This window comes from Pteronotus mesoamericanus, unplaced genomic scaffold, assembly GCF_021234165.1.
Source record: "Pteronotus mesoamericanus isolate MK-2021 breed Mesoamerican mustached bat unplaced genomic scaffold, CSHL_Meso_final contig_482, whole genome shotgun sequence".
Lineage (NCBI taxonomy): Eukaryota > Metazoa > Chordata > Mammalia > Chiroptera > Mormoopidae > Pteronotus > Pteronotus mesoamericanus.
Genome location: NW_026555181.1, coordinates 502,245 through 515,291, shown reverse-complemented (window position 1 = coordinate 515,291; position 13,047 = coordinate 502,245). Strand labels below are relative to the sequence as shown.

The 13,047-nt window shown below is 49.7% G+C and overlaps 1 protein-coding gene across 6 annotated transcripts in view; it reads left to right on the top strand.

Annotated features, from left to right (window-relative positions):
• The window catches only part of CELF5 (CUGBP Elav-like family member 5), a 40,230-nt gene that overhangs the window by 4,850 nt on the left and 22,333 nt on the right, over nt 1-13,047 (top strand). For all 6 annotated transcript variants that reach the window (XM_054578082.1, XM_054578078.1, XM_054578080.1 and 3 more), the window contains exon 2: nt 10,737-10,819. In XM_054578082.1, the coding sequence (XP_054434057.1) occupies nt 10,737-10,819 (83 nt within the window). The remainder of the gene's footprint in view (nt 1-10,736; nt 10,820-13,047) is intronic.

The following is a 13,047-nucleotide window of genomic DNA, read 5'->3' as shown; positions in this document are numbered from 1 at the left end:
CCAGAGGAGCGCTGACCCTGGTAGCTTCAGATGGTGGGGAGGATGGAGCTTTTGCCCTGGCGGGAAGAGAGAAAAGGTCTTGGGAGCCCCAGAGTCCCGATGTGGCTCTAAGCTGCAGGTCTCTCCTGAAAAGTTCTGTCATTGGAGTTGAATCCAGGAGCTCTCTCTGATATAGGCTTGTGTCTCTCTTTCGCCCCTGATATTGTTAGAAGAGAACCTGGCCATAAGGAGCACTCAGTAGGACCACACTCATTCACTCACTCACTTACTCACTCAACACTTCCTGAAAGCCCTTTGGGGACTGGCCTTATACTGGGCAAGAGAGGTCCAAGGGTTCTCTATGTATAAACAGAGGCAGACACTGGCACCTACAGCCACAGTGGTCAGTGTTGGGTCTGAGGGAGGGATGCAGGGTTGAGGGAAATAGATAGGGATCAGAGACTCCACCTGGGAAATCCTGCATTCGAACTGGGGCTTTGAAAGATGAATAGGAGCAAGCCAGGTGGAGAAAATATTTCACTTATTTATTAAGAGAAGTACTTAGCTGTGTTCTGGGCCCTATGATGAGTGTGAAACACAGCAGTGAGTCACTAGATGGATGTCTCCATCCTTCTAGATATGGGCAGAAGGAACAGGGTTTGCAATGTCCTGGAGGTATGAAAGGGCACAGCTGGAATTGAGAAAGAATTAGGTGAGACATGGGAGATGGGGCCAGAAGAGGCTGGACCTTGAAGAGCCTCTGATGCTGGACTGAGCTTAGACTCTTCCCTGAGGGCACTTGGGAGCCATGGAAGAATTTAGAGTAGGGGAGGATGTCAGATCTGCATGGAAAGGGAGTTTTATGTCTTGTTATCTGCCATTGCCACCACCTGCCTCTTTCCTCCCAGCCTTATTCAGAGTATGCCCACTTCCTACAAACCTGTAGGAATAAAATGGAAGCTTCCCCTTGGAGTGAGGCCCACAGTGTGGAAAGAATGGAAAGGAGCAGGCATGTGTTCAGGTTGCAGTCGTTCTTAGAAAACCAGTTCCCCTCCTCCACATGGATCAGGTGATAGATTGGGGCTCACAGAGGGCCAAGACCCAGCCCCAAGTCACACAGCACTATAGCTAGGCAGCACACTTCCCAGCTTGAGCCTTGACTCACTTTAGGAGATTAATAGAAGAATCCTAGCCAGTGTGGCTCAGTTGCTTGTCCGTCATCCTGCAAACCAAAAGGTCACTGATTCCATCCTTAGTTAGGGCATATGCCTATGTTGCGTGTTTGGTCCCCAATACCTGGTTGGGGCACATATGGGAGACAACCAATCAATGTTTTTCTCTCTCTCTTTCTCTATCCCTTCCCCTCTCTCCAAAAATATAAAAATAGAGGAGGCAGAGAAAGAGATGTGATTGTGAGACGTAGACTCAGGGTGAAAGCCATCCAGGGAGGCTGTCCTTGGACTGAAGGTGACAAAGGCCATTGGACTGAAGAAGACATTGACCTAGCAATAGGGGACTGGGTTTTGTTTGCTAGTTTCAAGTGGAGCATGTAGATGAGTGAGGGCATAGAGATGAATGAGGGAACCAGAGGATTGGGAATATGGGATGATGTGGGATGAGGGAGGGTGGACCAGCTAACAGGTAGATGGATACGTGAGATGAATGTAGGCATGAATGGATGGATGGATGACAATGACTCAGTGGATGTGTCAGTGGATTGGTGGATCAAAGAGTGGGTGGATGGATAGAATGCTGAATGGACTGGTGGATACCTGGGTGGGTGAATGGGTGGATAAATATATAGATGGATGGAGGAATAGATGGATGGATAGAGGAATGGGTAGATAGATGGAAAGATGGATTAATGATGGATAGATGAATGGAGGATAGATGGAAAGATGGCCAGATGATGGATGGATGGATGGAGGGACAGGTGAGTGGTGGATGAATGAATAGATGGATGGGTGGATTGAAGGATGGGAGATAGACACCTCTCCAACATTTACCACCTTCCTCCTGAGCTGGTGCATGGGAGTAACCATCAGCTTTGTAGGACAACAGACTTGATTTCCATTCCTGTCTCTGCTTTTTATTTCTGTGTGATCTTGGACAAGCTGCCTCATCTTTTCTTAGCTTCTTCATTTGTAAAAGAGAGAGAATATTGACAGCTGTCTTACAGAGTAGTTAGAAAAATTAGAATTCACTTATACAATGTGATTAATGTAATTACTCTGAGTAATGTCTTACATATGGCTGGTGTCAATACATAGTCAGGCAGTCAGATAGTCAACAATTGTTTATCAAGTCTCTGTGATGTGCCAGGCACTGAGCTAGTCTCTGGGGACACTAAGAAATCCAGCAGGGAGGAGGGATTGACAATAAACTTGTAAACACAGAACTAAGATTTAGATAAGAATGAGTTGCTATGAAGGAAATAAAACCAACTGTGTGTTAGGGGGTGATGGCTTACTTTGGGTGGCCAAAGATGGCCTCTCTGAGGACGTGACATTGGGATGGGGCCTGAATGACAGATGAGAAAGCTGTTATTCCAAACCCAACGGAAAGGCATTCTAGGAGGAGGACGTAGAACGTGCAAAGGCCCTGAGGTCAGAACAAGTTTGACATGTTGTAAGAACAGTGAGGAGGCCTGTGTAGCTGGAGGAGAGTGAGAAAGGGATAGAGAGGGAGGAGGAGGGGAGAGGTGAGGGAGTCAGATTGTGCAGAGCCATGTGGGCCTCGAGAGGCTTTGAGCTTTTACCCCAAAGGAGATGGGAGCCTTGGAGGGCCGTGGGCAGGAAACACAGGGCCTCTTAAGGAGATCATTCTTCAGAATCTGGAGAATGTGAACTCTGGGTCTTCCATTTACTAGATGGAAAAATTATAGTCTTAGGCATGGCTGGATATTTGGGAGGGGTTAGAACTCCGGAGTCAGGCACATGGAGGCATGAAGGGGGCTACATGTGTGTCTGGGAAATTATAAGAGGCCTGAATTCAAGGACAGTGGAGGAAAATGTTGAGAGAAGGGGTCAGAAGACAGCAGTGATTAGGTTGGGAAGGGCTGTAAAGGCTGACAATCTTCGTTTTGACCTGAAGGCACTGGGGAGCTATGGCAGGGTTTAGAGCTAGGGAGAGACATAGTTCACAGCTGAGTGCAGGGATATTCTTTTGGTATTTGGTGTGGAAGACGGATGGGGGCAGGATGGGACGCCAAAGGTCAGAGAGGCGGCCAAGCCATGGTTCAGGGGGAAGAGGATAAGACTTGAGCCGGGCCTAGGTGGTGGGTGTAGAGAGGAGAGGGCTGTTGGAGACATATTTAAGATGTCAAATTATCAGCTCTTGGCAGGAGAGGGTAGGTGATGAGGAAGAAGGAGAGTTCTTGAAAAATGGGTGTCACCCAGGGTGACCCTGCTCCCAGGGGTCACCGGAAGATGTCTGGAGACATCTGTGATTGTCAGGACTAGGGGTGGTCCTAGCATTGAATGAGTGGGGCCAGGGATGCTGCTCAACACCCCACAGTGCTCAGGACGGCCCCTCAGAGTCACCCAGTCCCAGTGTCAGCAGTGCCGAGGGAGAGACCCTGCTCTAGGGAGAATGGATAAGTGGATAGATGGATGTATGGATGTATGTATGGATGGATAGGTCAATGGACAGGGGGGTGGATGGATGGATGGATGGACGGACAAGTGGGTGAGTGGATGGGTGGGTGGGTGGATAAATGAATGGATGGGTAGGTAGGTGGATGGAAAGGTGTATAAGTGGGTGCCAGGATGGGTGAACTACTGGTGCAATGATGGTGACTAAATCCCTGAGAGGAGTCAGGAGGCTGTGGGCAGGAGATTGGGGAAGGGGGTCCAGAAGAGCCCTGAGAAACCCCAACATGGAAGGCTGGGGCAGAGGAGAAGTCAGCAAAGAAGGTAGAAGAATGACAGCCAGGGAAGTGGCGGTCAGCCTGAGAGTAGTGTGCCCGATGCAGGGCTCCAGGAGTGTGATCCCGGAGCCCGAGGCCTTGCCCTGTTGGACAGGAACTGATGAGTTTATAAGCGTGTGTTGGGGGGGACAGTGAATATGGGAGAGGGCCTGCCAGCCCCATTGTTATCAGCAAAGTGGGTAACAGCCTCAGGTTGAGAGGAGGGAAGATGTAGAGAGGGTGGCCAGGGACAGGTGAGTGACAGAGAGGTGGTTCCTACAGCAGAAGAGTGTCTCCTATAATCCTTAGTAGATAGTACTATGACTCTTATTTTATGGATGAGAAAGTGGGGGCTCAGAGGGGTAAGTTGTAGGCCCAAGATCACACAGTAGAAAGGCATTGGGTCTAGATTAACCACTAGGTTAGGGAGCTGAAGCTAAAAATCAAGAATGTGGGATACCAGTGTACAGGGGGTTGGGGATCAAAGGGATTTGGACTAGCAGTTCACATGATTGGTTATATTTGGGGTCCTGGCTGGGGAGAGAATGAGATGTTGGAACTCAAAGAGGAGATCAACAAGGTTGTCTTTACTACATCTGTTGCCCTAGCAAAGGTGGCGCATAGCAGGTACTCAGAAAATATTGACTGGTGTGGGGAAGGCGAGGGATAAAAATGAATCAAATGTGGTCATTGCCCTCATGGCGGTGGTCTTGATATTAGCAGATCAGTTTGGAAACAAAATACATTTATTCAACCAGTCAACAAGCATGTATCGAGTGCCTACTGCATGCCTGGCACTATTTAGGTTCTGGAGACCCAGCCCTGAACAAAGCTCCAGTCCTTGTGGAAGCTGCATTTCAAAGGGGGAGTCAGAGATAAATAGAATATATGGCATGTGAGACGGCGAAAAGGGCACTGGGGAAAAAAAGAACAGGGTGGGAGATGGTTGAGGGCTGTAATTTAAACAGGATGCTCCAAGTTAAGTTTTCACTCCTAAGAGGGATGACATTTGAGCCATTCTCTGAAGAAAGTGAGAGTGAACCATGCAAGGATCTGGGGGAAGCACATTTCAGAACAGCGTGTGCAAAGGTCGTGGGGCAGGACTGCGCCTGGTGTGATGGAGGGTAGTGAGGAGGCCCATGTGGCTGGAGCAGAGGAAGTGAGGGAGCAAGGGAGGAGGTGAGGGTGCGAAGTGGATGGGGGCAGGTTGTGCAAGGCCATGTGGGTTTCAGGGAGAACTTGGGCTTTTACCCTGAAGGAGGTAGGAGCCCGGGAGGGCCGTGGGTGGAAGGGGACAGAACGTGACTCAGGGGCTCACAGTTGCCCTCTGATGGCTTCTGTAGGGAGGACAGACTAAGGGGCCAGGGTAGAAGCTGGGGAACCAGGGTAGAGTCAACTGTCCTGGCCCAGACTGGAGATGATGGCAGTGAACCAGGACGGAGACCATGATCAGTGGCCAAATTTTTACTGAGCAGACACTGTGTGCTGGGCCCAATGCTGCGCATTAGGGACATGTCGGTGACTGGGACATAGCATGGCCCTACCTTCCATGCGTCCACAGTCCTGTGGGGACAAATGACACAGGACTAGATAGTTATGGCATGAGTGAGCAGAGCTGTGATGGGGGACACACAAGCACAGAAAAAGCCTGTGGGGTGCCTCACCCAGCATAGGTTGGGGGTGGGGAGGCTTCCCAGAGGACGGAGTGACTCAGTTGGGACCCAAGGTTGAGAAGAAATGAGCGAAAGATGAAGACCAGAGAGTGTGGACTGAGGAAATGTGGTGCTCAAAGACAGCCTGTGAGAGGCTGGGCATGCATGTGGCTTGGGTCTGGGTGCAGCCAGGGACATGGCCAACCAGAGTCAGTCCCCAGACCTACCAAGCTCCACAGGAAGTGACAAAAACCCCAGGTGGATGCATGAGAATAAAGATTATAAGTAGTAAGAAGGAAAAACCATGTTTTCTTTTTATTTTAAAACATTTTTAGGCCATTTGATCAGTGTAACAAACTTTGGCAACTTAAGTAGTCCCCATTGTGCTGGGATTTTCTGAAACTCAGAAGCCCCTGGCCCCCATTGCTCTGTGACATCGGGCAGGGGACTCAATGGCTGGTGTCTCAGTTTGCCCATCTGTAAAATGGGAATAATAATACAACCGGTAGTACCATTCTCTTGGACTAGTCTGAGGATTCAAAAGGTGATATGGGTGGCATGACCCCCTAAGATGCCTGGTGCTTAGTGGACGTCGACTATTATTGTTATTACAGTTTCAATGTGAAATCCAAAAAGAGCAGATCTCAGAGCAGAGAGCAGAGGATCTTGGCATGAGGATGGACCCTGAGGTTTCCATGGCAAAGAAGTTTCCTCTTTGTGGAAACACTGCTTGTGGGGAGCCCTCTTCTGAGTAACAGACCTGTGATGAGGCAGATCTACTTACAAGGAGACCTTCATAACCTGGAGGAAATGTCTTGCTCCCCAAGGATCCCCCCATTGGTGCTGCTCTGCCCTTGAGTCTTGAGAGATCTGTGGGCGCTGATCGCCCCGCCCAGGATCAGCCCTGGTCCTATCTTTGACAATGGAGGTGGGCGTAAAGGGAACCATAGGATTGTCAAGTGCTAAGCATTCTGCCTGCTGGTTCTTGCAGGTGGGATTGCCCCCTCTACCTGCCCCACTCCTCAATTAACCCTTCAGGGTTCAGTCAGTTTGAGGAGGGGCTGCTGGAAACCCAGCCCAAGCACCCATGTCATCAATGGGGCTGATGTGCAGGGTGGGGGTGACCAAAGCTGGAATCAGGGTGAGAGGCTCACCCAGTGTGGGTATTGGGCAGCCCAAGTTTTCCTTCAGAGGGTCCAGTTCCAGAGGTTGGAAGTCTGAGATCAAGGTTTGGTTTGACTTGGTTCCTTCTGAGGCTGTGGTGGAGTCTCTGATCCAGTCCCCTCTCCCAGCTTCTGGTGCCGCTGGCAATCCTTACTGTTCCTTGGCTTGATGATACATTGCCTGAATTTCTGCTTTTGTGTTCGCATGACCTCCTCCCTGTATGCACGTCTCTGTGTCCAGATTTCCTCCCTTTTATGAGGGCACGAGTTCTATTGCATTAGGGCTGACCCTGATCCAGCATGACCTCATCTTAACTAATTACATCTGCACCAACTCTATTTCCGAATAAGGTCATATTCCGAGGTCCTGGGAGTTAGGGCAGCAACATATGAATTGGGGGGAGGGGGAAAACCATCCAATAGTTTTAGGAACTGAAAACCAAAGCTCTCTATTTATCCAGAAACAGGTAAATGTCACATATTTTCACCAACTAGAAAAGAAAAACTAAGAGTCCCAGAAAAGGTTGGGCAAAGAACTGGGAGGCTTTTCAGCACCAGGGACAGCGGCTCTCGAGTTCGTTTTTTCCCTCTTCCGGATGCGGAGGGTGATGGTTTGGAAGGTTGCTCTGGGGCCCCTCCCTACCCTCCTAGGGTCAGCAGACTTCATGTTATGCAGGTAGGGCTCCACCTGCAAGAAAAGACTGAAAGAGGAAGGAATTTCCCTCTTTTTTACATCTCCCTGCAACCTGACTTCTTGCCAGCCATGCCTAATGTCTCTGAGTTTTATGGAGAGGTATCTTAGCACCTCTCATTTTCCTGAAGGCTCTGGGGATTTAATTCAGAAAATAGTAACACACAGAAAAAAAATAGAATGGCAGATCATGGATCGGGAGAACATGTTTGCATCATACATAACCAAAAACAGATAAGCACACAATATATAAAGAACTGCGAAACAACAAGGTTCCTGGCTTCATTAATAACTCTAGGGATGTATGTTAAAATCTCAATGAAATACAATGCACACACACCACAATGACTAACACTTGAAAGTCTGAAAAAACCAGGTTGGTGAGAAAAAAGCACTAATAGGATTCTCAGACTCCATTGGGGGAAATATACAAAGGTGCAACCCAGTTTGGAAAAGTGAAAAAAATCAATCAAAACTAAACATATACCAACCTTATAACCAGGACTCTCATCCCTGGCTATGCATTTGTGCATCAAAATACATATGCAAGAATGTTCCACAGCTTTATTCATGAGAGCCCCAAACAGTGAACAGGCTCGATGCCATCCACAGGACAATGGATATCCATTTGTAGCATAGTAATACAAAATAGTAGTCAGGGACAAAAAGGAATTAATCCCCGAGACGTACAACCACTCATTGTTGAGTGGAAGAAACAAGACACAAAACTGGACATACATTATGATTCCATTTATATAAGATCAACACAGGGAAGCACTCAACCACATTGATTAGCGATTCATGCATGCAGTGTGGGAAACCATAATGAAAGCAATGACCTGGTTATCACAAGAGCCAGGGTGGTTTATTTCTTGGGGCTGGAAGATTGTTGTAGCGTGGGAGGAACATTGGGGCTTCTGGTGGCTGCTGCGTTCTATTTCTGGATCTGTGAAATGGTCACATGACTTTATGTTTATTTGTTACATTGTACACTGGCATGTTCTGCACTTTTTTGGGGGGAGATGATTTGTAATATATTCTAACTATATTTTTTATTGTGGTAAAAGTTACCATTTTACAATGTACAATTCAGTGGCATTAGACACATTCACACTGTTGTGCAACTATCATCGCCATTTGTCTCCAGGACTGTCTCGTTTTTCCAAACTGAAACTCTGTCCTCATTAAACACGAGCTCCCATCTTTCTCCCTCAGCCCCTGGCTCCCGCCGTCTACTTTTTCTCTTTTTGGACTTGACTTCTCTAGGAACCTCATAAAATGAAAACATACAGCATTTGTCCTTTTGCGTCTGGCTTATTTCATTGAGTGTAATGTACCTAAGTTTATCCACGTTGTAGCAGGTGTCAGAATTTCCTTCTTTTCTAAGGCTGAATAATATCTCCTTGTATATGGATCCCACATTTCATTTATCCACTCGTCTGCTGATGGATATTTGGGTTGTGCCTACCTTTTGGCTGCCATGAATAATGCTGCTGTGAGCATGGGTGTGCAAATATCTCTTTCAGTCCTTGCTTTCAATTCTTTTGGGCATCTACTCAGAAGTGGAATTGCTGGATCATATGGTAATTCTACGTTTAACTTTATTGAGGAACCACCAAACTGTTCTCCACAGTGGCTGCACCGTTTTACATTTTACAAATGTTTTCTAAAATGCTAGAGACTGGCTTCAGCTCTGCCTGGTGCCCCCTTCCCCAGGGTTCCAGGAGACCTCTCAGGCCTGGGGCAGGGACCCCTCCCCATCGCCCGGCCCAGCTGGTGGGAACGGCCACTGTGGCGAGTGTAGCCCAGCAGGGCTCAGCTTTCATTAGCTCCTGCCTGGAGCAGGCGTGGGCACCCCAGGCCGGTTCCCAAGAATGCTGCCCAGGAGGTCAGGAGTGAAGGGAGGCAGAGAGGTGGGAACCATGAGTGGGAGAGGCTGGGCGTGGGGGAATATAAGGTCCAACAGCATCAGAGCAGCCGATGATGGTCTCATTTCACAGGCAGTGAAAATAAGGTCCACAGAAGTCAGAAAGGCGGAGCCCAACTCTGGGCCTAGACCTCTATCCCAGGGGACGGACGCCTGCCTGCAACCCCCACCCCACCTCCAGCAAACACCTTTCAAAATATCTTTGACCTCATTGGTCTTTCTCTGGCGTTTCTTTCTCCTCGCTTCTCTTTGTCTCTGTCTCTCTCAATGTTCCCTGCTTCTGTGACTCGCAACAGACGTTGTGCAATCACACCCTGGCTTTGGACCCCCTTCAGGGCCGGCCCTGCCCTCCGCCTCTCCTGGCTGGCCCTGCTCTTTGCCAAACCACACATCCTCTAGCTCCACGGACGCCCCTTGGTTGGCCCAACCTAAGGCACTCTCGGACCATTCTCTGGTGGGGGAACTGAGGCAAAGACGGGGCAACACCCCATCCGAGACCACAAAACGAGTCCGTGGGAGAGCCTGCTGCTCCTGATCCCAGTGCTGGGACCGCTCTTGGCTCCTTGGAGCTGCTGGTGCCCCCCTTCCCCGCCCCCTGCCCGCTCGGGGCAGCGGCTCTGCTCACTGCCCTGAGTCGGCATCGCCCAGCCCTCAGTTCCAGAATCTCTTCATCTAGTGTCCGCCACAGGCTTCATTAGCAGCTGGGCCTCCTCTCTTCCCTTCCCTGTTTGGCTCTTTGGGAAGTGGCAGTGGGTGGGGGGCTGAACCCCTGCTACTGCCTCCCCCTGAAAAAAAGCTGGCTTCAGGGTCCTCTTTTTTCTTATTTTAATTGTAGTAAAATACACATAACATGAAATCTACCATTTTCTTTCTTTTTCCTCAATTTTCTTACTGTAGCAAAGTATTCATAATATTAAATTTACAGCCTTAACCATTTTTAAATGTACAGTTCAGTGGCATTAAGTCCACTCACACTGTTGTGCACCTGTCCCCACTGTCCGTCTTCAGGACGGTCTCACCTTCCCCAGCTGAAGCTCTGTCCCCACTAAGCGCTGACTCCCCATCCTCCTTCCAGACCCTGGCGCCCACCATCTACTTTCTGTCTCTGTGGATTTGACACCTACGGGGACCTCGTATGAGTGGAAACACAATATTTGATCTTTTGTGTCTGTCTTATTCCACTGAGCAAAATGTCCTCAAGGCCCCTCCATGTTGTAGCAGGTGTGAAAATTTCCGCTTTTATGAGACTGAATAATATTCCACTGTATGGATGCAGTCCATTCATCCTATGTTCATCCATTCATCCTTCCGTGGACACTTGGGTTGTTTCCACTTCTTGGCTGTTGTGAGTTATGCTGCTATGAACATGGGTGTGCAGCATCCTTTTCTCTTAACACCCCCATTCTCTCCCTTGCAGGCTGTGCCTTTCTCACTTACTGTGCCAGGGACTCTGCCATCAAAGCTCAGACTGCTCTGCACGAACAGAAGACCTTGCCCGGGGTGAGTCGAATGCTGTCTGGGAAGGGATGGGGGATGGAGGGGCTGCCCTCAGCCCTGGGAAGGCTGAGACCCTTCTTGGGATCAGATGTGAAACCCATGTGTCTCTGGACTCAGAAAGAGGTGTAAGGTGCAGAGGGACAGAAATGATCACCGGAGTGAGCATATCGGGTCCTATGTGGCACACCAGAGTAGTGGCGCATGGTTATGAAGGTGGCACTTTGCCCAGGGTGCAATTGTCATTGGCCTGAGACCTGAAGATGAGGCAGCATTAGCATGAGGCAGAGGGAGCAGCATGTGCAAAGGTCCTGAGGCAGGACTGTGCCTGGTGCGTTAAAGGAACATTGAAGAAAATAGAGGTACAGTCCTTGGGGGCAGAGGTTGCTTGGGCAGTATTTCCATCCCCAGAGGAGGCCGGCCCAGGCTCTGATCCTGCCAGGTCTCTCTTGTTAGCCCTGTCCTCGTTGGGTGGGCAGGAGGTCCTTGCCCCCAGTGAAAGGTGGGCATCCTCTGAGCCAAATGAGCCTGGTCTCCAGGCAGTACCTCCTGATGGAGAGTGAAGGAACCATGTTGAGATTTGTGGCTCTGGGAGTGGGGCTTGCCTTTCCCTCTGGAATTCTCAGCATCAAAAGCATTTAGGGGCTGCTTGGGGCATCTGTAGCCCTCAATTCTGGGAACATGGGCACAGCACAGCCAATCGTGGGAAGGCTGGGGTGTGCCTGCTAAGCAGGTTCTAGATAAACCAGGTGGTTAGGGAAGCCCCCTCTGCGGAGGTGACCTGGCGGAGATGAGGGAGGGAGCGTGCACTCTCTGCAGGAAGGGCATTCCTGGCAGAGGCAGAGCCAGTGCGAAGGCTCCGAGGCTGGACCAAACTCAGTGCATTTGAGGAGCAGCGAGGAGGTCAGCAGAGGGGTGCCATGGGCGTGAGGAGGAGGGTGGGGAGAGGAAAGGAGAACTTCAGGAGGGGTTTGGGTTTTGTTCCAAGGGTGACTAGGGCCACAGGAGAGTGGCGAGCAGAGGAGTAAACTGGTTTGATTTTTATTTTCAAAACCCTCTTCTGCTCTGACTGGTGTGGCTTAGTCCTTTGTGCGTCCCACAAAACAAAAGGTTGCTTGTTAGATCCCTGGTCAGGGCACATGCCTGGTTTGGGTGTTCGGTCCCCAGTCAGGGTGTGTACGAGAGGCAACCAATCAATGTTTCCCTCTCACATAGATGTTTCTCTCCCTCTCTTTCTCCTTCCCTTCCCCTTTTTCTAAAAACAAACAAATAAAATCTTTAAATAAAAATCCTCTTCCAACTACTGGAGTCCTGGGACTACCTAACAAAGCACAATAAACTGGTGGTTGGGAGGTGACTTAAAGCAACAGAAACACATTGTCTCACAGCTCTGCAAGCCAGAAGCCTGAAATCAAGGTGACAGCAAGGCCGTTCCCCTCTGGGAGAATCGTCTCTATGACTCTCTCCCAGCTTCTGCAGGCTGCCGGAAGTCCCTTGGCTTGTAGACCTATCACTCCAATAATTTCTGCCTCTCTTATCACAAGGCCTTCTCCTCTGTGTCTACATCTCTCCAATGTCCCTCTGCCTTTCTTTTATAGGGACGCCTGTCATTTGATTTAGAGCTCACACTAAATCCAGGGTGACATCATCTCCAGATCTGTCACTTAATTCCATCCGTAAAGACCTCTCCCCCAAATAAGGTGCCATTTCATTCACAGGCTCCAGAGGTTAGGACTTGGCGTATTTTAGGGGGGCTACCATTCAACCCACTACAGAGGGTTACTACAAAGGGCATGGCCAGACGTAAGGGCGACAGGGGGCGGCATCGCCAAGGAGAGCCAGCAGACCTGCACGGAGGACTTAGCAGAGGACAGACAGGATGGCTTCTCGGAGGAGGGAGCACGTGAGCTGAGCCTTGAGAGGTGGGGAGGGTGGTGGCAGATGGAGATGGAGATGGGGCGGTGTGGGACGGAGTGTACCAAGACTCAGAGGCAGGAATGTGCCCGGTGTGTTGCCGAGAACACACGAGGGCCCCTGTAGTCTAACGGAAGAGTTTACATTAGGCTAGGAGGAGGTTTCAACATAGGGTGGTTCTGTTCTCGGGGACACTGGGTAATTTCTGGTGATATTCGTCATTGTCAAGACTGGAAGATGTTGTGTGTAGAGGCCAGGAATGCCGCTCAGCACCCTACAGGGTGCGCAAGATGACCCTCTGCAACAGAGAATTATCCGCC